At 49.3% G+C, this 27,882-nt stretch overlaps 1 protein-coding gene across 2 annotated transcripts; it reads left to right on the top strand.

Annotated features, from left to right (window-relative positions):
- Nucleotides 1–1,159: 1,159 nt before the first annotated feature.
- Nucleotides 1,160–27,651, top strand: TRAIP (TRAF interacting protein). Of its 2 annotated transcripts, XM_081072946.1 has the most exons (15): nt 1,160–1,397; nt 10,458–10,515; nt 11,030–11,113; nt 13,087–13,126; nt 13,718–13,845; nt 15,066–15,160; nt 15,671–15,784; nt 16,544–16,631; nt 17,222–17,311; nt 17,755–17,843; nt 24,234–24,389; nt 26,231–26,279; nt 26,531–26,680; nt 26,776–26,826; nt 27,032–27,651. In XM_081072946.1, exons 1-15 carry the CDS (start codon nt 1,300–1,302, stop codon nt 27,149–27,151), a joined length of 1,410 nt encoding a protein of 469 aa, XP_080929072.1. In that variant the 5' UTR covers nt 1,160–1,299; the 3' UTR covers nt 27,152–27,651. The 2 variants fall into 2 exon arrangements, with proteins under 2 accessions (XP_080929072.1, XP_080929073.1); XM_081072947.1 differs by lacking the exons at nt 1,160–1,397; nt 10,458–10,515; nt 11,030–11,113 and adding an exon at nt 11,168–11,272.
- Nucleotides 27,652–27,882: the final 231 nt, after the last annotated feature.

Below are 27,882 nucleotides of genomic sequence, written 5' to 3'. Positions count from 1 at the left end.
TTGTGCCAAGGAATAACCTCTGGGCTGCTGTCCTGACAAGTCCTATTTAACAAGGAGCCCTGGTCTTAAATTAGGCATAGAACTAGAACCCACGGAAGAGCAGCCACCATAGGGAGAGACCTTGCCTATGACGAAAGTGGGCTTCCCTAGATTGGGAGTGGGGCATCGTGGGCACTGCACAAAGGTTCTATGCTGCCCTTTGTGATGATTCCTTCTTCCTGGGAACAATACCTGTGCTTTCCACATAGGCCCAGAGGATTCACTGTGGGTCTACTTCAGGTGGAACATATCGGATGCTTTATATTATAGGGCGCTGCATAAGGTTTCTTCTGGGGAGAGGGGTGTAACACTGCTAAAAATAGTTAACTGAAAACCCCTAAGAAGACTTGTTCCAGCTGGCGGGTCCAGGTGAACTCACCAGGGACGCTGCTCTTTCTCAAGGAAGACCCCAAAGATAATTTCTCTTACGTGGGAGTAAGAGTTTGTTAGTCACTGGCCTATGAAATATCTGGGCCTCCAAAAATTCCAACCCCACTGCAGTGCAGACGCATAACGGATCCTCCTGGGAGCTAAGAGCTAAAGCCAGGGTACTGGCGCCTCCAAAATTAGGGATCGTCAGTCATGCCTTGCTTGGTTGGGTAAAGCCAGGGTGAGCTTTGGGTATCCTGTGTCCATTTTTCTAGGATCACTCAAGAGCCGAGGGCTGAGAGGGTGAGCATTTTTTTGGTCTGTGGGAACTGTGGGCTTCCAACGTACGGTCCAGCACTGCCCAGGGCGCAGGGGAGCCGCTCTCCATCAGGATCACGGTCCCATTTTCCTACCACCTGGTCTTGATTCTCCCGAAGTACAAAGAAGGCTGCCCAGAGAGGACGGGGCCGAGGAGCCCTAGCCCGGCTCGCCTCGCCTCGCACCAGCTCTGGCTTGGGACCGTAACGACCTGTCTTGATCTAGAAGGTGTCCCAGCGGGTGGCGTAACTGCTTCGGGTCCCAATTCAACTCTGCGCTCTTGCGGTACAGTTTGTCTTCCCCGGAGCCAACAGAGCGCTACCGCGGACAGGGGCAGGCCCGCGATCCGCTCCAGGATTCTCTATAACCGCAGGGCCATTAAGCCCCGCCCCCGAGGGCTCGTCCAATCGGACCCAACCTTCAGGCTCTGCCTCCGCGTTTCGTGTAACCACTTCCGGTTCGGTTCCGGAAGTCGCGCAGTGGAGCCAAATTTGAAGCAAGCCGAGGCGGTGGGGAGAGGCTACGGTCGGTCGCGGTTTCCTTGGCTACCTGGGTCCCTTGAATCCAGTCAACATGCCTATTCGTGCGCTGTGTACCATCTGCTCCGACTTCTTCGACCACTCGCGCGACGTGGCCGCCATCCACTGCGGCCACACCTTCCACCTGCAGTGGTGAGTGACCGCTGTTTCCGGGCTGGGCGCTCGCCCCTGTACCACTGCAGGACTGTGAGGCGTCGGGCCTCTGGATGACCCGTCCCCGGAGCCCAGAACGGTGATGAGGGCGGCACTAGACAGAGCCCCACGGGAGGTTCTGGACCTGGGCAGAGGGGGTCAGGGCGGACTTTCCGGAGGAGGTGACATTTGAATTGAGTCCCGAGGGGGACAGAATTGGTTCAGTGAAAATAGAAGGCTTCGTTGATTGGCTTGCAGAGATGTGACTTCAAAACTATTAGCCGGGGCGGAGGTGAGCTTTCACCAAATTGACGAGCCCTTTTATTTCTCCGAGGTGGAAACCTGGTAGGCCTCTAGCTGCCTGATTTGTTGTGATTTGCATGATGGTTTGGAATGATTCTATTCAGCGTCATCTCTTTGGTCAGACACCCCAGTGTACTCACTGAGGGCATTCAACCCAAGTTAACATGGAAAGGAAAGGAGGTGCTCCCCCGCACCCCGTCCTGCTGACCCTATGGGACTCTTCTATTGAGTACAGCTGGTGAGAAAACGGTGAGAAAAGATTCCTCTAGCAGCGGTGGATAGGCTGATTCAGAACTCCTTTGCTCCTTTAGTTGTTGGGTGAAGTATACAGAACAGAAAGTTTACAATTTTATCCATTTGTTTCTTTTCCTTTTCCTCATTATATACTTTCTTATTTTAGTACAAATGTATAACAAAGTTTAGCGTTGTAACCTTTTTCTTTGGACTGTTTGTTTAACAAAGAACTTCAATATGAAAAAGTACACGACCCATTTTAAAATAGACCCTTTGGAGAAGGGGTATGTGGAAGCAATTGATTTAAAGGGCACACCCATTGTTAATACTCTTTCCAAGGCTTCTAACTTGATAGTATTTCCTTATTTTGCCACCATTTCAGTATTGCTCTGTTGCCCACTAGTTGCTATTGTCTGTCCACATTCATCTATCACAAGATTCATAAATGGATCAAATTCTTGCAGTATTCCTTGGACGTGTTTGCCACCATTTGATTTCAGTGATAAATTTTTGTTAACTTGGGAGGGTGAGCTTTGCTCCTGGTGTTTATTTGGTGAGCTCAAAGATGCCTTCCATTTTAACCATTTTTAAGTGTACAATTCAGTGAAATTAAATGCGTTAATAATGTTGAGTAACCATCACCATTATCTATTTCCAGAACTTTTCCATCATTCCAGACAGAAACATTGTACCCATTAAACAATAGCTCTCCATTCTCCTCTCCCCACAGTCCCTGGAAACCTATTTTCTTTTCTTTTTTTTATATATATACATTTGTTTTGAGGCTTTTTCCTTAGCTTTTTATTTTATTTATTTATTTATTTATTTTGGGGGGGAAGGGGAACAGGACTTTATTGGGGAGCAGTGTGTACTTCTAGGACTTTTCCCAACTCAAGTTGTTGTCCTTTCAATCTTAGTTGTGGAAGGCGCAGCTCAGCTTCAGGTCCAGTTGCCGTTGTTAGGTGCCGGGGGCACAGCCCACCATCCCTTGTGGGAGTTGAATGGGCAACCTTGTGGTTGAGAGGACACACTCCAACCAACTGAGCCATCCGGGAGGCAGCTCAGCTCAAGGTGCCGTGTTCAATCTTAGTTGCAGGGAGTGGAACCCACCATCCCTTGCAAGAGGCGACCTTGTGGTTGCTAGCTCACGCTCTAACCAACTGAGCCATCTGGCACTGGCCCACGTGGAAATTAAACCGGCAGCTTTTGGCATTAGGAGCACGGAGCTCCAATCACCTGAGCCACTGGGCCAGCCCCCTATTTTATCTTCTGTCTTCTTGAATTTTCCAATTTTAGGTACCTTATGTGAATGGAATCATGCAATATTTGTTCTTTGAACAAATGCTTATTTCACTAAGTACAATGTTTTTAAAGTTCTTCCATATGGTAGCATGTATCAGGATTTCATTTCCTTTTATGATTAAATAATATTTAATTGTATGGAAATATCACATTTTGTTTATCCCTTCCTCTGTTAATGGACCTTGGTTTGTTTCTGTGTTGTGGCTACTATGAGTAATGCTACTATGAATATTGGTGTACAAATATCTGTTTGAGTCCCTGCTTTCTTTTTTTTTGGGTTATACCCAGAGGTGGAATTGCTGGCTCATACGGTAATTCTGTTTAATTTTTTTGGAAACTGTCTTACTGTTTTCTACATTGACTGCACCATCTTACATTTCCACTAGCAATGCACAAGTGTTCCAGTTTCTCCACATCCTTGCCAACACTTGTTATTTTCTGTTTTGTTTTTGTTTTTTATAAAAGCGATCCTAACAGATGTTTTCTTTTTTAGGGTGTGTATTTATAGCTATCAGTTTCCCTTTTAACACTGCCTTTGCTGTATTTTATGTTTTGGTATGTTGTGTTTTCATTTTTCATTCATCTAAAGGTATTTTCTAATTTCTCTTGTGATTTCTTCTTTACCTATTGGTTGTTTAAGAGTGTGTTGTTAATTTCCTCATAGCTGTGAATTTTCCATTTTTCTTTTGTTACTGATTTTTAATTCATTTCATTGTGATCAGAAAAGAGAATGTCTCATGAGCACTTGAGAAAAATGTGTACTCTATTATTGGGTGGAGTATATGTCTGTTAGATCTAGTGTTGGTTTATAATGTTGTTCAAGTCTTCTACTTCCTTATTAATCTGATTTTTTATTCATTCTTGAAAGTGTGGGGTATTGAACTTCTGATCAAGGTGGTGGAGTAGGTAACAGCTGTGCTCACTTCCTCTCAGGACACCTTCAAAATTACAACTAAATTATAGAACAACCATAATTGAGAATCACCTGAAGTCTAGCTGAACAGAAGTCCTATAGCTAAGGATATATAATAGCCACATGGAGACTGGTAGAGGCAGAGATGTGGAATGGGCTGGTCTTATACCCACATGTGGCAGTGAAAAATTGGGAGGGATATCTTGGCTGTGGAGGTCCCCTCAGAGGAGCAAGGGGTCCCAGCTCCACACCAGGCTCCCCAGCCCAGGGTTCCAGTGCCAGGGAGAGAAGTCCCCATAACATCTAACTGTGAAAACCAGTGGAGATTGTGGCTGAGATGGAGGGCGGCTGGAGTCTCAGGCATTCCTCTTAAAGGGCCTGTGCGCGGACTTACTCGCTGATATACTCACTTACTCTGGGTTCCAGCGCTGGGGCAGTAACTCAAAAGGTGCCAGGGACACATGGAGAAGAACTGAATTGTCTGGCTTCAGAACGAGGGCTGGAGGGGCAGCTTTCTCGCAGATGGAGACGCTGCAAGATGCCATTGTTCCTTGGTTGAGCTTTCCCCCCACCCAGTTTTCACACGCAGGTGGGCTCCATATCTGAGTCTCCATCAGCCTAGCTAACAGCATCCACCTCACCCTGGTGATACTCTGAAATACTGCCCCACCCAACTTGCAGGCCCACCCAAGCCACTTCCATTGGCTATTCCATACAAACAGCCTGTCTTGACTCATGCTGCAGACTTTCTTAAAATCTCTTAAAGGTTCTCAAACCCCAAATAAGCAGGATCTGGCCTCTGCTTATCTGAACATTTCGCTAAGCAGCCCCAAGCCCAGCAGTAGTGGCAGGTGGCTTCAGTTCGAAGCTTAGCCTCTCTGAGGCACCTTCAAGCTCAGCACAAGTGGCAACCATCTGCAGAACACTTGTAGCTCATACCAAGTGGCCCAGGGCAGGGCACAGGCAGCGGCTGACCTTGGCCTGCACCAGAACCCCTTTCAAGACACCCAGAACCAACACACCCTGTGGCCAACTTCGGACTACATCAGAGCACCACCCAACTACCTCCACAAATGACACACCCATGGGGCAGACTAGGCAGGTTCCACTAAAGCTAATCCTGCTCTGTAGAGTCAGCCTCTGCACAATAGCTCCTCCACTGTAGGCACAGCCAGTCCTCACAACCAATCAGCCTGAGAGTCAGCTCCTCCCATTCACTTATCAACAGCAATCAAGGCTTAACTACAGCAGGAGGGCAACACGCAACCCACACCTTGCACAGCCAGCTCAGGTGTTCAGGGAGACTGCACCACTGGGCCCCATGGGACATCTACTACATAGGACCACTCTACCAAGACCAGGAGACATAGCGGCTCTACTTAGTAAATAGAAACAAACACAGGGAGGCAGTCAAAATGAGGAGACAAAGAAACATGTCCCAAATTAAGAACAGAACAAAACTCCAGAAAAAGAACTAAACAAAATGGAGACAAGCAATCTTCAGGTTCAGAGTTCAAAACACTAGTTATAAGAATGATCTCAGGGAGAACTTTGACAAAGAGATAACAAACATTAAAATGGAGATAGAAAACATAAAAAAGAACCAGTCAGAAATGAAGAATAAAATAACTGAAATTAAAAATACATTAGAGGGAATCAACAGTAGATTAGATTAAGCAGAGGAATGAGTCAGCGATTTGGAAGAGAAGGTAGCAAAAACACAATCAGAACAGCAAAAAGAAAAAAGAATCCAAAAAAGGATAGTTTAAAGGGTCTCTGGGGTAACACCAAGTGTACCAACATTCACATCATATGGAGCACCAGAAGGACAAGAGAGAGAACAGGGAATTGAAAACCTGTTTGAAGAAATAATGACAGAAAACTTCCCTAACCTGGCAAAGGAAAGTGCAGAGAATCCCAAACAAGATTCACCCAAAGAGGCCCACACCGACACATGTCATAATTTAAATGTCAAAGGTTGAAAACAAAGAGAGAATCTTAAAAGCAGCAAGAGAAAAGCAGTTAGTTACCTACAAGGGAGCTCCCAATAAGACTGTCAGCTGCTTTCTCAACAGAAACTTTGAAGGCCAGAAGGGATTGGCATGAAATATTCAAAGTGATGAAAAGCAGTGACCTGCAACCAAGATTACTGTACCCAACAAAGCTGTCATTTAGAATCAAAGGGCAGATAAAGAGCTTCCCAGACAAGACAAAGCTAAAGGAGTTAATCACCACCAAACCAGTATTATAAGAAATGTTAGAGGGACTTTTTTTTTTTAAGATTTTATTGGGGAAGGGGAACAGGACTTTTATTGGGGAACAGTGTGTACTTCCAGGACTTTTGTCCAAGTCAAGTTGTTGTCCTTTCAGTCTTAGTTGTGGAGGGTGCAGCTCAGCTCCAGGTCCAGTTGCCGTTGCTAGTTGCAGGGGGCGCAGCCCACCATCCCTTACGGGACTTGAGGAATTGAACTGGCAACCCTGTGGTTGAGAGCCCACTGGCCCATGTGGGAATCAAACTGGCAGCCTTCGGAGTTAGGAGCATGGAGCTCTAACCGCCTGAGCCACCGGGCTGGCCCCAGAGGGACTTCTTTAAGAAGAAGAAAATAAAGATTAAAAAAATGAATAATAAAGTGGCAATAACTACAAATCTATCAACAATTACTTTAAATGTAAATGGATCAAATGCTCCAAACAAGAGGCATAGTGTGGCTGAATGGATAAGAAAATAAGATCCTCCATAAACTGCCTACAAGAAACTCATTTCAGATCAAAAGACACAGACTGAAAGTAAAGGGATGGAAAATGATATTTCATGAAAATGGAAACAAACAAAGAGCTGGAATAGCAATACTTTTAACAGACAAAATAGACTAAAACAAAGGTTATAACAAGAGACAAGGAAGAATCCAATAATTCCACTTCTGGGTATTTATTGGAAGAAACCCAAAATACTAATTCAAAAACACATATGCATCCATATGTTCATTGCAGCATTATTTACAATAGTCAAGATATGGAAGCAACCTAAGTGTCCATCAACAGATGAATGGATAAAGAAGAAGTGGTACATATGTACAACAGAATATTACCTAGTCATAAAAAAGAATGAAATCTTAACTATCTGCAAAAACATGGATGGACCTAGAGGGTATTATGCTAAGTGAAATAAGTCAGACGGAGAAAGACAAATACCATATGGTTTCACTTATACGTGGAATCTAAACCCCAAAATAAATGAACAAACAAAACATAAACAAACTTATAGATACAGAGAACATTTTGATGGTTGCTAGATGAGAGGGGGTTGGAGGGGGGTAAGTGAGAAAGGGAAAGGGATTAAGTAGTACAAATTCATAGATACAAATTAGTCATGAGGGTGTAAAGTATAGCATAGGGAGTATAGCTAATAATGTAATAACTATGTATGGTGTCAGATGCGTACTAGATTTATCGGGGATCACTTTGTAAGTTGTATAAATGTCTGATCACTGTTGTACACCTGAAACGAATATAACATTGTATATCAACTGTAATTGAAAAATAAAAAAATATTTTAAAAAAGAAAAAAAGTGTAAGGTATTGATGTCTACAACTTTTATTGTAGAACTGTCTATTCCTTCAATTCTGTTTAATTTTCTTTCATCTAGTTTTGTTTTGGGTTCTGTTGTTAGGTGCATATGCATTTATAATTGTCATTCCTTTGTTTGAACCTTTTATCAAAATATAAAGTCTTTCTTTGTCTCTTGTAACCTTTTTTTGACTTAAAGTCTGTTCTGTCTGACAATTATGTAGGCACCTTGGTTCTTCTTTTGTTACTTTTCACTTATCCTGGTTGGGATTCATTAAGTTTCTTCAATTTGTGGAATGATTTCTTTTATTAATTTTGGAAAATTAACAGCAATTATCTCTTTATGTATTGCCTCTTTTATATTAGTTTCTCATTTCTGCTATAACAAGTTACCACCAATTCAGTGACTTAAAACAACACATATATATTATCTTATAGTTCCAGAAGTCAGAAGCCCATAATAGGTTTTACTGGGTTAAGATCAAGGTGTGTAAGTGGAGCTGTGTTTTTCTTGGCTCATGGGCCCCCTCTCTCCACCTTCAAAGCCAGCAGTGTTACATCTTCAAATATATCTGTATAACTTTGAAACTCCTCACTTATAGGGATTCTGCCTCACTTATAGGGATCCTTGTGATTACAGGGGGGCACGCCTGGATAATCCCCCATCTGAAGACCCTTAACTTAGTCACACCTGCAAAATCACTCTTGTCATGTAAGGTAATGTATTCACAGATTTTAGGAATTAGGATGTAGACTTCTTGGCGGTAGAGAGCATTATTCTACTTAACACTCTTTCTGAAACTCCTAATTATATGTATGCTAGACCTTCTCACAGTATCTTCTATATCGCTTATTATCTTTTTAATTCTGTGTTTCCTCTGACCTATCTTTCAGCTTACTAATTCTTCCACTATGTCTAAACTGCTACTAAACTCATCCATTGAATTTTTTTATTTTGGCCATTTTTACAGTTTTAGAATTTGTTTGGTTCTTATTAAATTTGGTTATATCACCCTTTACTTTCTAATTCTCTATTGACATTTTCAATTTTGATTTTGATTTCTTTAGCATAATGCGTGATGGTCTGTGTCTGACAGTTCCAGTATCTGAAGTTTTTGTGGATATGTTTTAGTTTGCACTGTAATGCTTTTTTGTATGACTGGTTACTTAAAAAAAACCACACACAACGTTTTATTGAAATATAATATATTACATAAAAATATGCATATACGAGGTTGGACAAGTTTGCAAACTTGCTGCAACGATGTTGCCAATGTTTTTTGATCTCAGAGGGATTATTCATTATGAATTTGTACCAATTGGACAAACAGTTAACCAAGTTTACTATTTGGAAGTGCTGAAAAGGCTGCGTGAAAAAGTTAGATGACCTGAACTTTTTGCCAAAAGCCATGAATTGACAATGCATCAGCTCACACGGCATTGTCTGTGAGGGAGTTTTTAGCCAGTAAACAAATAAGTGCATTGGAACACCCTCCCTACTCACCTGATCTGGCCCCCAATGACTTCTTTCTTTACCTGAAGATGAGGGAAATATTGAAAGGAAGACATTTTGATGACATTCAGGACATCGAGGGTAATACGACGACAGCTCTGATGGCCATTCCAGAAAAAGAGTTCCTAAATTGCTTTAAAGGGTAGACTAGGCATTCATATTGGTGCATAGCTTTCCAAGGGGGAGGACTTCCAAGATGACCGTAGTGATATTCAGCAATGAGGTATGTAGCACTTTTTCTAGGATGTGTTCGTGAACTTAATTGTCTGAACTCGTAGTAAGTATGGTTTGCACAATTTTCACAAACTGAAGTAGACAAGAAACAAGACATCAGCACTCCGGAAACCTCCTCATACACTCTTCCAATTACTTCCACCAGCTGCCTCTCCCCCACACATAAGTCTCCCCGTTATGTGTGGGGGAGAGGCAGCTGTCTTGATTTCCAGCAGCATAGATAAGTTTTGCCTACTTTTTTGCTTTATGTAAATGGAGTCATATACAATATACCTTTTTTTGTATCTGGCTTCTTTTCCTTCATGTTATGTTTATGTGATTCATTCATAATAATGCTCTTAGTTGTAGACTGATTCATTCTCATTGCTGTGTAGTATTCCATTATTCATGGTTAGCTTTGATTATATGTATTTGAAAAATTTGTGGAACAAAGTTGAGGCCTAGGATGATGGTATCATCTTCCAGAAAGGACTGTTTCTCCCTTGTCCCTGGGGGTGGGAGAGTCTACTAGTAGGAGACTACTTTAAATAAAGTTTAAGGCTTGCGGTTTTGTTGGACCACCCAGATAGATGATGCAAAGCTGGGCTATGTTTTGCTTTTACCACTATTGCTTTTAGTTCTAGTTTACCCTTGCTTTGAAAATATAGCCTTTTGGAGTCCCAACTTAAAGTAGGGACTTAGAATCTCCATCTCTGATGGACCTGGCCTTTGACTGTTGTCCTCTCGTCAAAGCCTAGAAGGTCACAAAGGAGCAGCTCGGGGGTAGGAAGGGCCAAGCCAACAAGACCAAAAAAAAAGGGCCAAGTGGTGGAAGCGCTTGTACCAGTCACGCCAAGTGTGCTGTCACTACCTGTGGCGCCACCCTCCTGTGTGGGCAGGCGCTGGCTTGAAGAGGAGCAGAACAGACCCTGGTGTGGTCAGGGTGGCTACCTGGCCTGGATGTCTCCAACCAAGCCAGGGCTCACCAGTCTGTTTTTCTACTTTTCATTCCAGCCTAATCCAATGGTTCGATACAGCACCAAGTCGGACCTGCCCACAGTGCCGCATCCAGGTGAGTGTGGTGGGGTGAGAACACCTTAGCTGAAGACATCTTCTGCTTGCCAGGGAGCAGGATTGAGGAAAGATCTAGGAAACTGAGCTGTGCCTTGGATCCTTTGGGACCCTCTCACGGTTTGAGGCAGTTGAACCTCTCTTGTGCTTTTAAGTGGCTCGGAAGGCCTGCTTATGCCCACGGGTAGCTGTCAGGCACACTCGTATCCTGGGTCAGTCTTCACCTGGGTAGACTTGACCCCCTTTCCTACCCTTCCCCATTTCCTCAATGCCCAGCACCTAGACTGGGGTGTCTTTTGAGTGGTCACCACATGGGTCTACAGTGACATGACATCAGTAGCCACCAAACCAGTGGCACCAGCTTGGGGCACCAGCTACAGGGCTGCAGAGGTTGTCTGACTCCAAGGGATGTAATGAGACAGTCAGGCCTGAGAACAGGCCTGGCTGCATGTCCCCCCGTCCTCCCTGCCCGTGACCAACTATGCAGTCATACTCTTCCTTGTTCTCCCCTCTAGGTTGGCAGAAGAACCATTATCAATAAGCTCTTCTTTGACCTTGCCCAAGAGGAGGAGGGTGTCCTAGATGCAGAATTCTTAAAGGTACCTAGAATTGATCTCATCCTGCTGAACCCCAAGCCCTCTGAGAATTCTTTCTGCCTCCACCCAGGGGGGATGCCTAGAGTATGGAGGTGGAGTTCTGGAGGGGACACTTGGTAGAGATGTCAAGGCAGAGGGAAGGAGAACGGAGCACAAGTGATGGTAAGACACAGTCATTGGAAAAATACACTGTGAGCCCTCCCCTCGGGATTCCAGACCACTTCTGATGCAAGGTCCCCTCGCCTTGCAAAGGATCTACAATCATCCTTCCCAGCCCACTTTGCTGCTTGGACAGTGAGAGACAGATTAGAAAACTCTTCTGGTCCTCATCCAGGGAAGAGGTGTGGACCCCACTGTTCAGAGACCTGGCTGTGGCTTCAAACTGCCTAGGGAGCTTGGTGTGTACCGGTGCCCGTATCTTTCCCAGACCAGGAATAGAGGGCAGACCCCTCAGAATAAAGAGCGTGCAGCCAGGACATAACCCACACTGCAGGGGAGGACAGCTGGTTTCCTCCTGCACTTCTGCTTTTCCTCCCAGCCTAAGATTTAGTTTTCTTTGTGTACAAGGGGGCTGGATTGGCAGAAACCTCTGGGGGACGTGTGTGGGGTTGGGGTTCTCATGTGAACCTGGACTCTGAGAGTTAATTTGCTGAGCATCTGTCAGATCAGGGTTTATTTGGCTCTGGCTCCAGGGTGCCATGATGTCCTTGGAACCTCACTGCTTCAAACACGTGGAGCTTTTGTGCTTAAAGCCAGCATGTTCATTGTCATGGTAACTGCTCCCAGTTTTAAGCCGTGTCCTCTCTGTGATAAAGGCAGCAAAGGCAGCAACATTTCTTTCTGGCTTGCAAAGCCAGATCCAGGAGAAAGGGAGGCAGCATCTTGAGTAGTTTGGAGCAAGGGCTTGGGAGGTATCCTGCTTGGGTGTGGCGGAAGCAGACAAGGGGTAGCTTTGGGCTACTTTCTCTTCTCAGACAGCCCAGCATGCCCTTCTCTACCCGCCACTTCCACCCCCAGAAGTTCAGTCTACAATGACCAGCCCAGCCACCAAAAGCACCTGCCCCCGGAGTCTTGGGTAGGGAGTTTGATCACAAGGGGGGCTTATCCACTCCCAGGGGCTGGATCGAGTATTGGTCACATAGGGGATTCTGACCTTGTATTGACCTGGGAAGGGTGAGCTGGAGGAGGATTTGCCTGGACTCCATCCAGCTACCACCATGGAACCTTGGCCGAACCGTCCAGTTCTGTAGAGGCTGGTTTTCCTGCTCCTGGAGGAGGCACCTCTTTTGTCCACAGGGATATTGAATGCTCTGGACTCCTCAATGGGTGCTGGACTCAGTCCTGCCCCAGCCTCTCAGTGGTTCTGCGGCAGTGGCTTTGGAATGTCTGCTCGGGCTTTGGGAAACTCCTTTGATCCTCACAGCGGCCTGTTCAGAGCCTAGCACATGTGAGGTTTCATTCAGGGGCTCAACCTTGTCCTGGCTCACCTGCCCTGTTGGATTGTGGGGCTGGAAGATTCGTGGAACACAGAGCCAGCCTACAGCTTTGAAGTGGGGTAGACTGTGAAGCAGGCAGCACCTAGGGTGGAGGGAAGGAGTGGTGGCCCAAGGTCCTTGGCCATCCCAACTCTGTGTCCCCAGTGAGTGCCGCTAATGCCCAGAGAGGGTCTGGACCAGCACAGAGCCAAGGAAACCTCTGCAGTAAGACTGATCACACAGACCCAGCTTCACCTCTCTTGCCTCTATTCTCTTTCTTCCCTGTCCCGGGGTCTTGTACTGTAAATTATTTTCCTCCATCTTACCGACTTCGTAAAAAGGCACACAGAAGTAAAGCAAGGCTTAGCTCTCCATTGTCGGCTTCGCGTGGCCTTGACGTAGAGCAGGGTCTGTGCCTCTCTGGCCCTCCTGGGGCTCCCACAGCCTTATGGAAGGCCGAGTGCAGGCTGCCTTCTGCTAATTATGGATATTGCCTTGCAGAATGAACTGGATAATATCAGAGCCCAGCTTTCCCAGAAAGGTGAGTTAGTAAGAGACAAGGGGCTTTGGGTGCTGGTGGGAGAGGTCCTGGAAGGAAGGCCTCCAAGCTTCTGGCAGAGCCAGGGGCTCTCCCTGCTTTGTATGTCCAAGAGTCTGGCCAACTCTTGTGATTGGCAGGAAAGAGAGGTGACTGAAGGTCACCTAAAGCTCACCTCGACCAGGTGAGCCTCTTATCTTTGTCTGAGGCTTCTTGCCCAGGACCCAGGCTGGGAGGGGGCTATCTGATGTGACAGAGTATATCTATGAAAGGGTTTGGCCACCAAGTTTGGCAGGAATCTGCATGAGTTCTGGGATGATGGATTAACTAGATCCTGGGAATGGGGAGCAGGGAAACCTTTACTCAAGTGGTCCCAAGGAGCAGAAAGAGGGTCTCACCCCCTGAACGAAGAAACTCTGGCTCGGCTTCCCTGGTTTTGTGCATGCCAGAGAGAGACGCCAGCCACCCAGCTGAGTGGCCTGGGACTTGTTCCTCACCTGGCACTGGTGTCGGGTGCTTGAGCCCCAAAGCCTAGGTTCTCATGCTGATAGGTGGTTGGGCGTCTCCCCCCTCCAACCTCCATCCCTGCTCCAGAGAGGGAGAAACAGGACAGCCAGGTCATCATCGACAGTCTGCGGCACACACTGGAAGAGCGCAACGCCACTGTGGAGTCTCTGCAGAAGGCCCTGGACAAGGCCGAAATGCTGTGCTCCACCCTCAAGGTGGGTCCTCGGCTCCTGTGGGCACAAGTTGATGGGGAGATACAGCCCTAGTTCTGGGCTCACCACCCTGGGCTTAACTTCTGCTTTGGTCAGTAGCTTGGTTTACACAACTGTAAAATAGAAGCAAATGCCTCTGAGGAAGAAATGCCTTCTTCCTCAGGCCTTCCATAATGTACCCATCCATCCTAGAAGAGAGGAGCCATATTGGCCGCACTTACAGAGTTTCGTATTAGGTAGTTTGAAGAGGTGAGGCCTTTCCAGTACTTCATGGAGGGGCTGCTCAGCGAAGACCTCGGTGAGGTTGGGCCATGTTTCCAAAAGTGGTTTGTACTCTACTGACAAAGGCAGCCTGAAGAAACTTCCATTCGCACTCTAGTCCTTGGCTGGGCTGCTCTTTGGAGCTGGATCAAACAGCATCCCGGGGAGGAGCAGAGGCCTTTGAAGTTGGCTGTGCTGAGCTGAGCGGGCAGATCAAAGCCCGCAGAGCAAGCCATTGGAGACCCAGATGAATTTTGTATCAGCCTGGGTTGGTGAGCTTCTTGCTCTCCCAGGGGCATGAGGTGATTGATCTAAGCCCACAATTGATATTCTGGCCTTGCAGGAAGGAGCAGTCCTTGCTGGAAGCCATTTGAAAGGGAAAAAGAGCCATCCTTGTGAACGGACAGGGCCCCAGGGTGTCCGTTGTCTCTTCTTGCTTGGTGGCTGGTCTGAATCACGTGACCTGGCCAGTGGAAGGGGAGGAGCAAACCAGCACCTGGCTACAGAGCAGGAGTCTCGGATGGCATTCGGAGGTCACGGATGGACTGGTCTTGTGCTGAGGGCAGCCTGACCAGCTTCCCGTGACTCAGCTCTGCTTTCCTGGCAACCGGCCATGGGTCTAGATGCCAGATGGTGAGGCCGGACTTGTGCTTTGGGCTTCTTCAGCTTCCCGCACAATGTGCACCGTGAGGCCCAGGCCACAGGACCTTGGCAGCGCTCAGGGGGCCTGTGGATGCTGGCAGTGGGCTGAGCCATAGCTCAGAAGGTAGAGCCGTAGCCCAGGGCCTCTTAGCAGATAAAACAAGCTAGAGTGGGGCCCAGGAGGCTTACCTCCCGGGGACACATGGTTATCAGCATTTTCAAAAGCGAAATGTTCTAGGGTCGAGTTCTCCCAATGACTTTAGTCATGGCCCCTAGGATCCTCTAAGCAACAGGTGTGTGTGGGTGTGTTTGCTCTTCAGAAGCAAATGAAGTTCTTGGAGCAGCAGCAGAACGAGACCAAACAAGCACGGGAGGAGGCCCGCCGACTTAGGAGCAAGATGCAGACCATGGAGCGGTAAGCTTGGAGCGGGAGCCTGTTGTGTGCCCCTGCTGCCAGGGCCCCCAGGTGGCATAGCTCTGAGGACTGCAGCAGGGATTGGGTCACCGCTGAGGCTCAGATCTGCACAGGCCACGGGGCGTGGCTCAGACCAGCTGGGCCAGGTGGTGTAGAGGTCTCCTTGCTCAGCTGCTATGGGCTCCTCTACGGGCTCCTCTACTTTCCTTGGATGCTCTTGCCACACTCCTCTCTGTCCCTGTTTCCTGTGGGAAGATGACCTGGCAGGTCTTTTGCTCCAAGCACCTCCGGGGATCCCTGACCTTGAGGACCTCTGTCAACACCCCTAATTCCCCAGCAGCTTCCCTGCAGCTGTGCTCAGCTCTGCTGTGGAGCCTTTCTTTTGGGCAGATCTGCCTGCAAAAGCATCCTAGCAGCCCAAGCTGTTACCATAGCAACAGCAGCAAAGGGAAGCAGAGCTGCACCCATCAGCCTCCAGATTTTCAATGCCGTGGGCTGGATGTTTTTCAGGATTGATCTCCTACTCCAGAGCCAGCGGCCCGAGGTGGAGGACATGATCCGAGAGATGGGTATGGGACAGTCAGCGGTGGAGCAGCTGGCTGTGTATTGCGTGTCCCTGAAGAAGTATGTACTCTGGCCCCTTTGTCCAAGCCCACAAGCTAAGTTAAGCCATGGCACCCCAGCCAGGCCTCTCCATCCACTGCCCCTCTTGCAAAGCAGAGCAAGTGAAGTTAAGGGGCAGGCTCTAGGGCCCTGCTGCCTCAGTTTGAACCCTGACCCCACCTCTCATTGTGTAGCAGGCGCCAGTTTCTTAGCCTCTCTGACCTCAACTTCCTGAATGGAGGTAGTAATAACGTTCCCCATAGGGTTACTGAGAGAACCGAGTGTGAATTAAAAGCGTCATTTCGAAAGAGGTCGGCACAGCTCTGTGAGCCGTAAGCCCCATCACGATCTCTGGAGCCTGTTTCCCATCAGTGCTATTACTGACCCTACCTGGCTTGCATCAGAAACTTTGCTCAGAGTCTCCATTACTGTGGGTATGAGGTTGGGGAAAGGACCACTTGGCTGACAGGCCTGGAGGATCCCAGATGCCTCCGGTAGGGGCCAGGTGGTAGAGGCGTCCCCCTAAGTGAGGCCCTTGTGAGACTGGGGCTTCTCGCACACCCTCTCAAATCACCATTGCCTGCAGGACGGGCAGGGAACAGAGTCACCAGCTCTCCTTGCATTGGGTGCGGGACTCTCCACAGTGCAATCCTGTTGGGTTCAGGGCCAGAGTAGGAAGGAGAACCTTCGAGGGGTTTGGGCTGGGCTTTGTTGGTGTCATGGCTCAGTGTGACCACAGGGTGTCCCATTCTGACATCTCTTTCCATGGCCCCTCTGTAGAGAGTATGAGAATCTGAAAGGGGCACGGAAGGCCTCAGGGGAGCTTGCTGAGAAGCTGAAGAAGGAATTGGTTTCTTCCAGAAGCAAGGTAACTTAATGGGGAACAGAGGGCGACGGGAGATGTGGCTGTCCTTTCTTCACGCTCATTCACGTCTCCTGAGCAAGGCCATGGGGCCTGATGGTGCAGCTGATCCATGGGGCTGCTGGCCGACTCCCAGAGACGAGTTAGTAGGCATTGGCTCTGGCTGTTGGCTTGTCCACTTAGGGAAGCAGGTCACGCAGGTCCTCACCCCACATCTGCACACGGAGGCCCCCCCCTTTGCCCTTCCTGGCTCCTGGACACCTCTCAGCTGGCTGGGGGCACGGCTCCCACATGTGACAGCTTCAGGTCTGTTTTTGTACCAGGCCCAGAGCAGGAAGGCTCTTGAAACCTGATTCAGTCAGCACGACTGCCTTTCTTTCTGGGCCGGATGCCTCCGTGGGCTGCAGGGTGTAGGAAGCAGCGCTCGCTCCTGGACAGCTCCACATTGCCGGAGAAAAGCCCAGCCCCATAGAGCGAGGGACCCCACACTCTCCTGGACCCTGGGCCACCATGCGCATGCACTGGGTAGCAGCAAGTGGGGCCAGGGCACATGCTCACCCCTTGGCTCCTCCTTTACTCCCTATACTTTCTTGTAGTTGCAGACAGTCCACTCAGAACTGGAGCAGGCCAAGTTGGAGCTGAGGTCGGCCCAGAAGGACTTACAGAGTGCTGACAAGGAAATTACGGTGAGGGTCATCCCTGGGCTGATGGGAATGAGGGGTGGTTTGGATGCACTCCAGTAGCAGAGCTGAGCTTGCGCTGCCTAGGAAGCTGTACACCAGTCAGTGGTGGTGGTTCTGGGCACCTGGCATCCCTCTGGGTCAGGCTGGCTCAGGATGTGCACCTTGGCCCTGGGCTGGAGCCTGGGCCTCCTCAGCCAAGGGCAGACAGCATCACGAATCTTCCCCCCTAGCCTGTCCCGTAGCTACTTCTCCAAGGTCACCAGAGGAGGGACTTTGCCAGGGAGGGGTTTTGTGGCCTAGTGGGCCTAGCCTCCTGAGCCTGATGGGGGGGTCTCAGGCCTTGCTCTGGCCTTAGGGGGCTTGCCCTTCGTGCACGTTGCTCACGTGTTTGTCAGTTTCTCTTGATGCTTCAGCCTTTTGTTCACACCCGTCTCTTCTTCCCCAAGAGCCTGAAGAAAAAGCTAACGATGCTACAGGAAACCCTGAACCTACCACCAGTGGACAGTGAGACTGTCAACCGCCTGGTTTTAGAGAGGTTTGTTGGCCCTTGGGGGTGGTGCAGGGACCACAACTCCCTGATAAGGATCTTCACTCCTGGTTTTGGTGGGGTGGGTGGTCCATGTGGGCGTGAGGGCTGTGGGTCTCCTGCCCTGGGAGACAGCCCAGATTTAGGGGGAAAGCGGCTTTCAGGCCAGTTCTGGGCTCTGACAAGGAGAGGCCATGGTAGGCCAGAGAGGACCTAGAGATGGTTAGCAACTGGGCAGCAGCACCAACTGTCACTAGGTAGCCTGTTTATGGAATGGCTCACCAAATGCAGCCACCCGGCGTGCTGAAACAAACAAAACCGTCCAGAGAATTCCCCTCTGATCTCTGGAATGTGTGCATGAAAGTTGCCAGCAGAGGGAGCCAAGAGACAGAGCTGCCCCACTGAGGGCCCAGACAGGAAACTCAGCAACCCAGTGACCCTGCTAGGTACAAACTCCATACTGCTCCCTCTACTTCCATTCCAGGGGCCTCGGGGGTGTTTCCACGCACTGTCCTCTGTGTCTGGCATCCACAGTGAGGGAAGCACAAGCACACCAGTTACCCTAGGTGCCCAGGGTCTTTGCATACCAGTTTTTGCTTACTTCTTTTACCACTCCAAGCTGCTGTGAGGCCTGGTCTCCTATAACAGGTCCTTACTGAGTGTCAGGCTCTCCCTGTCCTCTTGGACCTTGTGGGAACCAAGTGGGAAAGACAAGTTGGAGGGTTAGGCTGCCAAGCTCTGAACCACATCATGGAATTTGGTCTGTAGCTCCCAGGAGGGGATGAGCCCACTTCACTCTGAGTAAGCCTCGTGCCAGGCCTGCAGCCCACCTTGGTACAGGGAGGGCTGCTTTGGTCTCCCTGATCTGTCGAGCCAGCAAGAGATCACAGCTGACAAGCCTACATCTGTCCAAAGCGAGGCTGAGCTTCCCACCAAGCTGCATGCAGGACGACTTCATTCCCTTTTTTCTCCAGTATTTTTCTAGGCATGAAAGTTGGGTGGCGGGCTTGTCACTTTTAGTATTGGCCCTCCTTTTAACTAGGCACAGTCTGTTCGAAATTCAAGGTCCTCTCCTAGGGCCTTGATCTCTCAAAAATAGTTGTTGAATCCTCTGTAGCAGTTTTGCCCATCTTCTTTTGCTCTGACAGCAAAACCCTCAAAACCACAGGTCCTCTTAAAGACCCTGCCTCCACCTTTTCCCCATGACAGCTGGCAGGTTGCTGTGCCCACACTTCTGGAAAAAATCTTAAGCTTTCCTGACATATCACAATGTATAGGCACATTCCTTCAACCAACATTCAGGTCTGAAGGAAGAGCAGTCCACAGAGAACGGCTAGTGCAAAGGCCCTGAGGCCTGACTAAGCTGGGTGTGCTTGGGGGAGAGGGGCAGGTGGCAGGTGGGCCACATCTCTCCAGGGCTTCACAGGCCAGCCTTGGAGCGTGGGTTTTAGCCTCGGGGTAATGGAGGCTGTTGGGGATACTCGAGGAAGATTGCTGTGGTGGGACTGTGTGTACATCTGATTTTCATCCCATCACCTACTGGTGGTTCCTGAACCTGCACTCTAGCCCTGGGGGTACCGGGTCACCAGCTTGATGAGTACCCTCTTAGATCTCTGCTTCATTACAGAAGATCCCAGGAGATAGACACAGCAGTTTGATGGTCATTTGGGATTTCATTTTAGGTGTTTCTTGATAATTTGGTGCCATCTGTAACTTTGAAAATATGACCCTTTGAAGGCCTTTTCAGATTAGTCCACAGAGATCCCCGCGATCCCTCTTGCCACCAGTATGTGTGGAGCACACAGCCACGTTCACCCAGGCGTCCCCCTCTCAGTGGGTATTCAGGGCACTTCCAGTTTTCCAAGCTGTCAGGAAGCACTGTAGGAAGCATCCTAGGTGGCAGGGGACAGGTGCGCTGGCAAGGCAGGCGTCCTGGGACTTCCCCAGCTCTCCTGGTGGAAGCCACTGTTTCTTGTATCTCGTCTCGCTCTTTCTTGATTTACTTGCTTGCTTTGCTGAAGTTCAGGAAGTTCGTCTCCCTCGGACCCCAAGGACTCTGCTTTCCAGTTGTCTAACATCTAATCTTGCTGCTGAGAAATTGATGCCCACCTGCTTCGTGACGCTTTTGTATTACAGATGAAGGTATTTTTCCTCTCGCGAGAGTCTTAGGCTGCCTCCTCTGCTCTTGGGCTTCTGTGACTTCCCGTCACGTGTCTTTCCCACTCACCGTTGTGGCCCTGGGCATGTCCTTGTGGACACGCAAGTCTCCAGCTCTGGGGACTTTCTTGTGCTGTTCTTTCGAGAATTGGCTCACTCCAGTTTCTCTGGCTTCCCTTTCTGGAGCATCTGCAAGGCTAGTGTCTCACCTCTGGGGTTGGTCCTTTGTGGTGTTGTCTTTGTGCTCTACGTTCTGGGAGAGTTTCTTAAATTTTAATTTGAATTTCTTTCATAATTTTTCACTTCATCAATCTATTTTTTATTGTGGTAAAATATATATGCCATAAAATTCCACATTCTAACCATTTTTAAGTGTATAGTTCTATGACATTAATACATTCATATTGTTGTGCAACCATCACAACCATCCATCTAGAGTACTTTTTATCTCCCCCAGCTGAAACTCTACCCTTTAAATACTAACTCTCACTGCCCCCCACTCCTACCCCTGGCAACCCCCATTCTACTTTTTTTTTAATCTTAAATGTTCTTAGCACAAGAAAAAAAACTGGAACTATGTACGGTGATAGATGTTAACTAAACATACTGTGGTGATCATTTCGTAATACGCACATATATCAAATCATTATGTAGTACCTGGAACTAATACAATGTTCTAAGTCAATTATATCTCAATTGAGAAGAGAGAGAGGACAATTCAATGTCAGGTGGTTTCCTAGGTAGGGTTCACTCTTTACCACTTGATGTCTTTTCGGCCTCCCCATCTATGCCAGTATCCACTGGCAACGTGTGGCTGTCGGGCTCTGAAAATGTAGCCAGTCCAACTTGCTTGAAGAGCAGCAACAGCGGTGGTGGCGGGACACACAGGTGCAGGGCAGCCAGCACACGCTCAACAAGGAGCGCTACCTTCCATCAGCCGTGGCGGCTAAGCCCCAGTTGGCCCCCTCTGTGGCCACCACCAGCCACCATCTCTACCATGTGCTGAGCCCTTCACAGGGGATGCCAGCCCTCTACTTTATATCTCTATCAATTAGACTAATCTAGCAACCTCGTGTAAGTGGAACCAAATAATATTTGTACTTTTGTGACTGATTTATTTCACTTAGCATATCGTGTCATCCATGTTGTAGCATGTGTCAGGACTTCCTTCCCTTTTAAGGCTGAATCAGCAGTCACATTTCAAATTCACAACATTCTTTCATGCTCTCTGAGTGCATCCTTTGCCAAATATGTTATGCCTTGGTTTATGGTCTAGCATTCTTTTTCTCTTGGGGTCAGTGTTTATAAGTGATGGCCTTTCTCTTGGACTTCTTGCCCGTGCCTGGGGGTTTTTGGCTGCTTCTGACCCTCTGAGGAGGAGTACCAGAAAGGCTGCCTAGGAACCCAGCCTATGTGGACAGAGTTTGTGTTGGGGGAGAGGCGGGGTTGCAGTGAGCTGGCATCATGCTCAATCTTACCTGAACCTGGGATGAGAGGGCTTTATTGTAGGGTCTCGTACTGGTTGCCCTAAGTCACCCTACATGGCTTGCTTCATATCTTTGGGAAAGGCCCTTCCATTTCTTGGCCAAGGGTAGCAGCCTGGGGCTGCCTGGTGTCCTGCTAGTGCAGATGTGGTGAGGGGTGGAGCCAAGCTCCCACTCTCCATCAGTACCCCAGTTTTCAGGCCCGTGGACTGCTCCTGCACGTCTGGACCTTCCCATGGTCCTCCCTTGCATTCATAGCTTTCTCCTATGGGTTCTGGCTATTGTAGGTCAGCTGTCCCCTGGCCATGCTTTCTCTCAGAATTTTGGGGAAATCTATGGGTACTGATGGTGGTCGCCCATTCCATTTGTTGCCATAGGATTATCCTTCACTCCTGTCATTTTAGGGAGGCCTTAGGAGGTAACTATCACCCCCAACTACAGAGGATGTGTTTGGAAGACCTCTCATGGACCCCAAGGGCCCCAACCCCCAGGTTGAAGGGAGGTGGGGAGGCCTTTGCTTAGGACAGGCCCGTCAGGTGCCATGAGTTCATGGAGGAGACACTGGCTGCCGCCATGCCACACACGTGATGGGTCTGTCCAGGGCCTTTGTTCTGTTTGGGAAGGCAGGTTCTGAGTGTCTTGCTCCACTTCATGAGGCCTCTGGCACGAAGCCCTGCACACTGGCCATGGGTGAGTATCCCAAAGGTGATGGTGTCACCCAGGAGGGCCTCAAGCGAGAACCTCAACCAGTGAGTGAGGAAGGACTACTGGGCTTCAGGCTCTTCCTCCTCATCAGATAGATGGAAGGTGGGAAGGAAGGAAAGACCAGTGGTAAGAAGGGAAACAATTCAAGCTCATAAAAGAAGAATATACTGGAAACAGTCTGAAGGAACAAGAACTGTGTTCGCATGAGCCAGATATGGCTGTGGGGGCACTGTGAGAAATTCCCACTTCTGGAGTTTAGTGTTGTGGGTGACCAGGAGGTGGCAAGCGAAAAAGACTGGCTTGGTTTGAGCCAAGGCTGGGCACGTGCCATGGGCACCACTGGGCAAGGTCTGAGGGGATGGCAGCAGGAAGCTCTGCCATGAGACATCTGGAGCACAGAATGGCTGCCCCCAGCCGGACCCTGCCTGCCTCTTGAGGACACCTCTTCTAACCTGGAGCTGGACTTGCTGGGGTTGGTAAATAGTGGCAAAATAAAAGACACTACAAAAAAATTAGCATGAATGGTCTGGCTGCTGCTGTATGCGGTGGTTCCTAGAGAGGGAAGCAAAGTAAAACAACTGACATGGAGTTAGTTTGAGGTGGGTTTATGTCCACCATACATCTCCAGAATTCTTCATCTTGAAATACTGAAACTGTACCTGTTAAACATGAACTCTCCAATTTCCCTCTTCCCCCCAGCCCCCTGGCAACCAGCATTCTACTTTCTTTCTCTATGATTTTGACTACTCTAAATGCCTGATGTAAGTGGAATCATACAGTGTTTGTCTTTTTGTGACTGGCTTAAATCACTCAGTATAATGACCTCAGGGTCCATCCATGTTGTAGCATGTTGCAGAATTTCCTTTTTTAAAAAGATGAATAACCCACTGTATGTATATATTGCATTTTGCTTACCCATTCCTCGGTAAATGGACACTTGGGTTGCTTCCATCTTTGGGCTGTTGTGAATAATGCTGCTATGAACGTGGGTGTACAAATATTTCTTCGAGATCCTGCTTCCAATTCTTTTAGCTCTATACCTAAACGTGGAATGGCTGGGTCATATGGTAATTCTACCTTTAATTTTTTGAGGCACTACCTGTTTTGCACAGTGGGCGTACTGTTTTACATTCCCACTAACTGCACGTATTCCAGTTTGTCCACATCCTCGCCGACACTTGTTATTTTCTGCTTTTTGACAGTAGCCGTCCTACTGGGCACGCAGTGGTGTTCGTGGTCGTTGGATTTGCGTTTCCCTGACGATTGGTGGCACTGAGCATTCACGTGCTCACCGGCCATTTGTAAAGCTTCTTGGGAGAAATGTCTGTTCAAGACCTTTGCCCAGTTTTGAATCGGGTTGCTTGTTTTCTCATTGTTGAGTTTTAGTTCTCTGTAGATTTTAATCCCTTATCAGAGGTATGATTTGCAAATATTTTCTCCCATTCTGTGGATTGCCTTTTTACTCTGTCGGTAGTATCTTTGGGTGTACAAAATTTTAAATTTTTGTGAAGTGTAATTTGTCTTTTTGTTGTTGTTGCCTAGTACGCATAGTTTCATATTGTTTTTTAAATTTAACGTGAGCATTTTCTCATGTTATTAGGTTTACTCTCTGGAAACACTAGTGTCTATCGCATTCAGGCTGTGAAAGTGCCAGCTCCCTAGGGGAGTCATTTGGACAATTTCTAACATTGTGCCATTTGCTGTGATAAGTAGCCCTGGAGGGGACATCCCTTTACATCAATCTGTGGTCACATTTCTGGCTCCTTGTTCTGCATTCTGAGAAATGAGTCTACTTGCTCAAAAGGCAACAGCCTTTGTATGTTTGGGTTTTGTGTGGGTTTTGCTTGCTTCCTTTCATGTCTTCCAGACTTTCACTGGTCCCATGCCTGGGTGAGGGACTAAGCCAAGGGTTTGTTTTCTGTAGAGAATCAGGACTTCCTTACAGGGTGGCCCTGAGCCAGGAGTGGGCTCCAAACCTGTGGAACTGAGCCATCTCTGCCGCTCGAGGGGCTGCCACTGTGGTCCTGAATAACGAGTTTGTCTCTGCCTCTAGTCCGGCCCCTGTGGAGATGCTGAACCTGAAGCTTCGCCGGCCAGCCTTCAGTGATGATATTGACCTCAATGCCACCTTCGACGTGGATACCCCCCCAGCCCGGCCTTCCAGCATCCAGCATGGCCATGCCAAGGAGCTCTGCCTAGAGAAGGCACTGTAAGTGGTAGCCCCTGGCCCTGTCTACAGCCTGGAGGGAGGGTGGCTAAGAGATCTCTGCAGGCCCTGCCCTAATAGCTCTGAGTTGCTAACAGGGCAGTGAGGGTCACGTGGGCTTGGCCATGACTTTGGTTCTAGCCACCTCTTCTTTTCTCTCTTTAATACTCACTCTGTGCAAAGCCCTTCTCTTGTTTGTTTTTACTCTTCACCATCACCCTTCAAGCAGAGATGTCGGGATGTGAGTTGGAGAGAACAGAATTCCCAGTGGGGGCAAGTCTGGGCTGATGGTGTTGGGGCCAGGGGGTGTTCCCAATATCATGAATGCCGGCCCACCAGAGTCCTAAGCCAGGACCCTGAACTTCCTCTTCCACTGTGAGCCTCTCAGGTTCGTACATGACGCAGGACCATCTCAAACCATGGAGCCCGGAGCCCCATCCCCTACCTAAGGGGTAATCCACAGGGGCAGGCGTGAGAAACTCTGTGCAGCTGCAGTGGGGTGTGTGGGACCTGCACTAGCGCTGCAGTGGGCCTGGGCGTGGGGAGGCTGTCTCCTTGGCCAAGCAGCCTAGTGTGATTCATTGTGGAGATAGGAAATGCTCCCGTACGTGCTGTTGGTATGTGCTGCTCAGGTAAGGAAGGTCAAGGGCTGCGCAGGTTTCCTCTAATTAAAGCCTTTGGACACGGAGAAAGAAATTGAGATGTTGAGCAGTAGAGGGGGAGGAGGCCCCAGGAGAGGGCAGAAAGGAAAGCCAGCTGGGCTCTCTACGTTTCCCCAACCTCAGGGGCACAGGTACCTGTGCTGTACGGGGCCAGGCCTGGCAGCACTGAGAAATACACCTAGGGTGTGTAGGCTGCAGTGTGGGGCCTTCTCAGTACCTCTCCACACTCTGGCTGTCTCAGGTTTCCTTTTCTTGAGCTATAAAGGGTGAAAGTGGGTATCGGGAACCTGCAGGTTCCCTGGCTTTTTAGGGATATTTCTACCATCTTCGGGGCCTGTGAGGGGTGTGAGGGAGCCCAGGACGCCTCCAACTTGGGTTAGCCTCCCCATACCCAGACTCTCAGCAGCTGAAGAATCCCATGGTCTTCATGTGGCCTCACCACAGGCTATGGCACAGGAGCCGAGGCGTTCAGAGTCTGCAGGCCCCGAGCCTGCCTCTGTCCTCAGGGCTTTGAGAAGCCACCGGGCCAGCCTTAGGTCATGATCCTCCCACCCACCTGGGAAAATACCAGGAGAGGGTATCTAACTGCTGGAGACCCTAGGCATTGGATGGAAACACGGTATCATGAGAGGCCAGAGCCTGGGACCACGATCTATTAGGTTCCAGACCCTGTCTGCACAGATTATCTAGAATGATCGAGGAAGATGGCTGAGTCCTGGGTTCTGAGAGTACTTTATAGGCTACTTAACTTACTGAGACTCTCGTGGAGGTGGCGGCCCCTCTCTGGACAGACGGGGCAAGGCCTGAGCTCACTAAATGCCCCTGCCTGTGTCAGGGCTTTCCTCCAGTGGGTGGCGAATCAGTTGGGCTCTCCTTCTCCACATGAAGCCTGGGACATGGTGAGGTGCTGGAGGGTTTGGGGAGCATTGGGATTAGCTTAGCCCTGAGTGGAAGCGACAAGACTGAGACATGGTCCAACCTTCCCAACCTCTGCCACTCTGGCAGCTGTGGCTGTGCACAGACCTGCACTTGGGGTGGGGATCCCTGCGGTGCCTTGCTTAGCAACAGCCATGACAGCAGCCATGCCACTCAGTGTCTCTGTAAGGGGCATGTGCTGAGCCTGATCACCTGTCTCTTGTGTCTTGCTCACCGACCTCTTCCCTTCCTGTCTCACCCCTATAGCTCTCTGGTTCAGGATGTTCCCAAGAAGATACGCAAAGGCCTCAAGAAGGTAAGACTTTGGAGAAAAATATCAGGCAGGACTGAGTGTGAGGCTGGACTTCGGAGGGGCAGGGTCTTGTCAGAGCCCTTTCACTCCTGGCCCAGGACTGAGGCACCTGGGAGCCACCCTGTAACCCTACTCATTGTCCTTCCTGCCTCCTGGTGGCACCTGAGGTCCTGGTCCTGTCCCACCACCACTGCCCGCCCCCTCCATTGCAGCCATCCAGGTTATCAAGTATGGTTCTGGGGTCTCTACTGTAGGAGTCCCAGCTCTTGCTGGGTGGCCAGCACTGTGTGGGAGAACCAGATGAGGAGGTGGCTGGCGCCTTCCCTGTCTTCATCCGAAATGCTCTCCTGGGCCAGAAACAGCCCAAGAGGGCCAGGCCAGAGCCCTGTCGCAGCACAGATGCAGTGAGTATGGCTTCCCACAAGTGGCAAGTGCCAACTCTCTTGGCGGGGCCTGTTGTCCTATTAGACTGGCCACTCACCTCTTCCTTCTACTCTAGGTAAGGACAGGCTTTGATGGTCTTGGAGGCCGGACAAAATTCATCCAGCCTGTATCCTTGTTCTGTGGCACTGGGCTAAGCTGAGCTGTGGAGCCCACCGTCCCTCCCCTGCACCCCAGACCCCAGTCTGCCAGGGGCTGCAGCCTCAGGTGTGCAGACCTCGCTCAGTATAGCAGGGCAGCCCATCCCCAGGTCTCAATCTGTCCTGCCCTGCGTTCCAATCCCCTCTTGGCTTTTTCCTTGACATCTCCTTCAGACTGACACAACTATGATCCGCCCACTGCCTGTTAAGCCCAAGGCCAAGGCTAAGCAGAGAGTGGGGGCCAGGAAAATGCTCCCTCCCTCCCAGGCCAAGATGGACACCTTCCTGTGGTAGTGAGAACAGTGAGTCTGATCAATGGCCAGATATGTGCCTCCAACTTGTAGACCAAGGACTGGCTCAGCAGGGAGCTTGGAGGCATGGCTCCTCTTCTAGGACCAACCTTGAGGGCAATGGTAGACAAGAAGATGGGGCTGAGGGTGAGCCCTTGAGACTGAGCTTTGCCTGTGCCCTGCCTCACCTCCACCATACTGGGCTCACCTGTGGGAGCTGTGATCAGCTCCTCGTTCCTGCCTGCAAGGCTTGCTCCTTGTAGCAAGCGCCTATTTATAATCGTTTACTAGATGTGATTGGGCCGCTTCCTGTCCTCCAGACCAGGGTCTTTTGTTGACTGTACAGACAAAGTGCTTGAGGCTTCTCAGGCAGCTTCAGCCTGCCCAAGCTTCTGCCTGCCTCTGCATGGCCTGGGCCAAGCGGGGTGGGCAGTGGGGGATACTTGTGGGGAGAGGGTCGGGGCAGGATTTCTATGTTAAAAATAAAAAAGATAGAATCTCTTCCTCCTGGCTCTGAGAGTGTAAATTTGCACTTTGGAAAACTATTTGGCATGACTTTCTAAAGCAGGACCTTCACCTCGACTCAGATGCAGCACTTCCACCCTTAGGCACCTCTCATAGGGCACAGGGAGACTCTAGCAAGAATGAAATCACTGCATCTTTGTCCACAGACTCTAACCTAGGCACAGCCCAAATGCCATCAGCAGGAGAGCAAATGGGTAAACTGAGGTCTTG

Source organism: Rhinolophus hipposideros (genome assembly GCF_964194185.1).
Source record: "Rhinolophus hipposideros genome assembly, chromosome: 14".
NCBI lineage: Eukaryota > Metazoa > Chordata > Mammalia > Chiroptera > Rhinolophidae > Rhinolophus > Rhinolophus hipposideros.
Note: the sequence above shows the minus strand (reverse complement) of the source record. Positions and strands in the feature narration are given on the sequence as shown.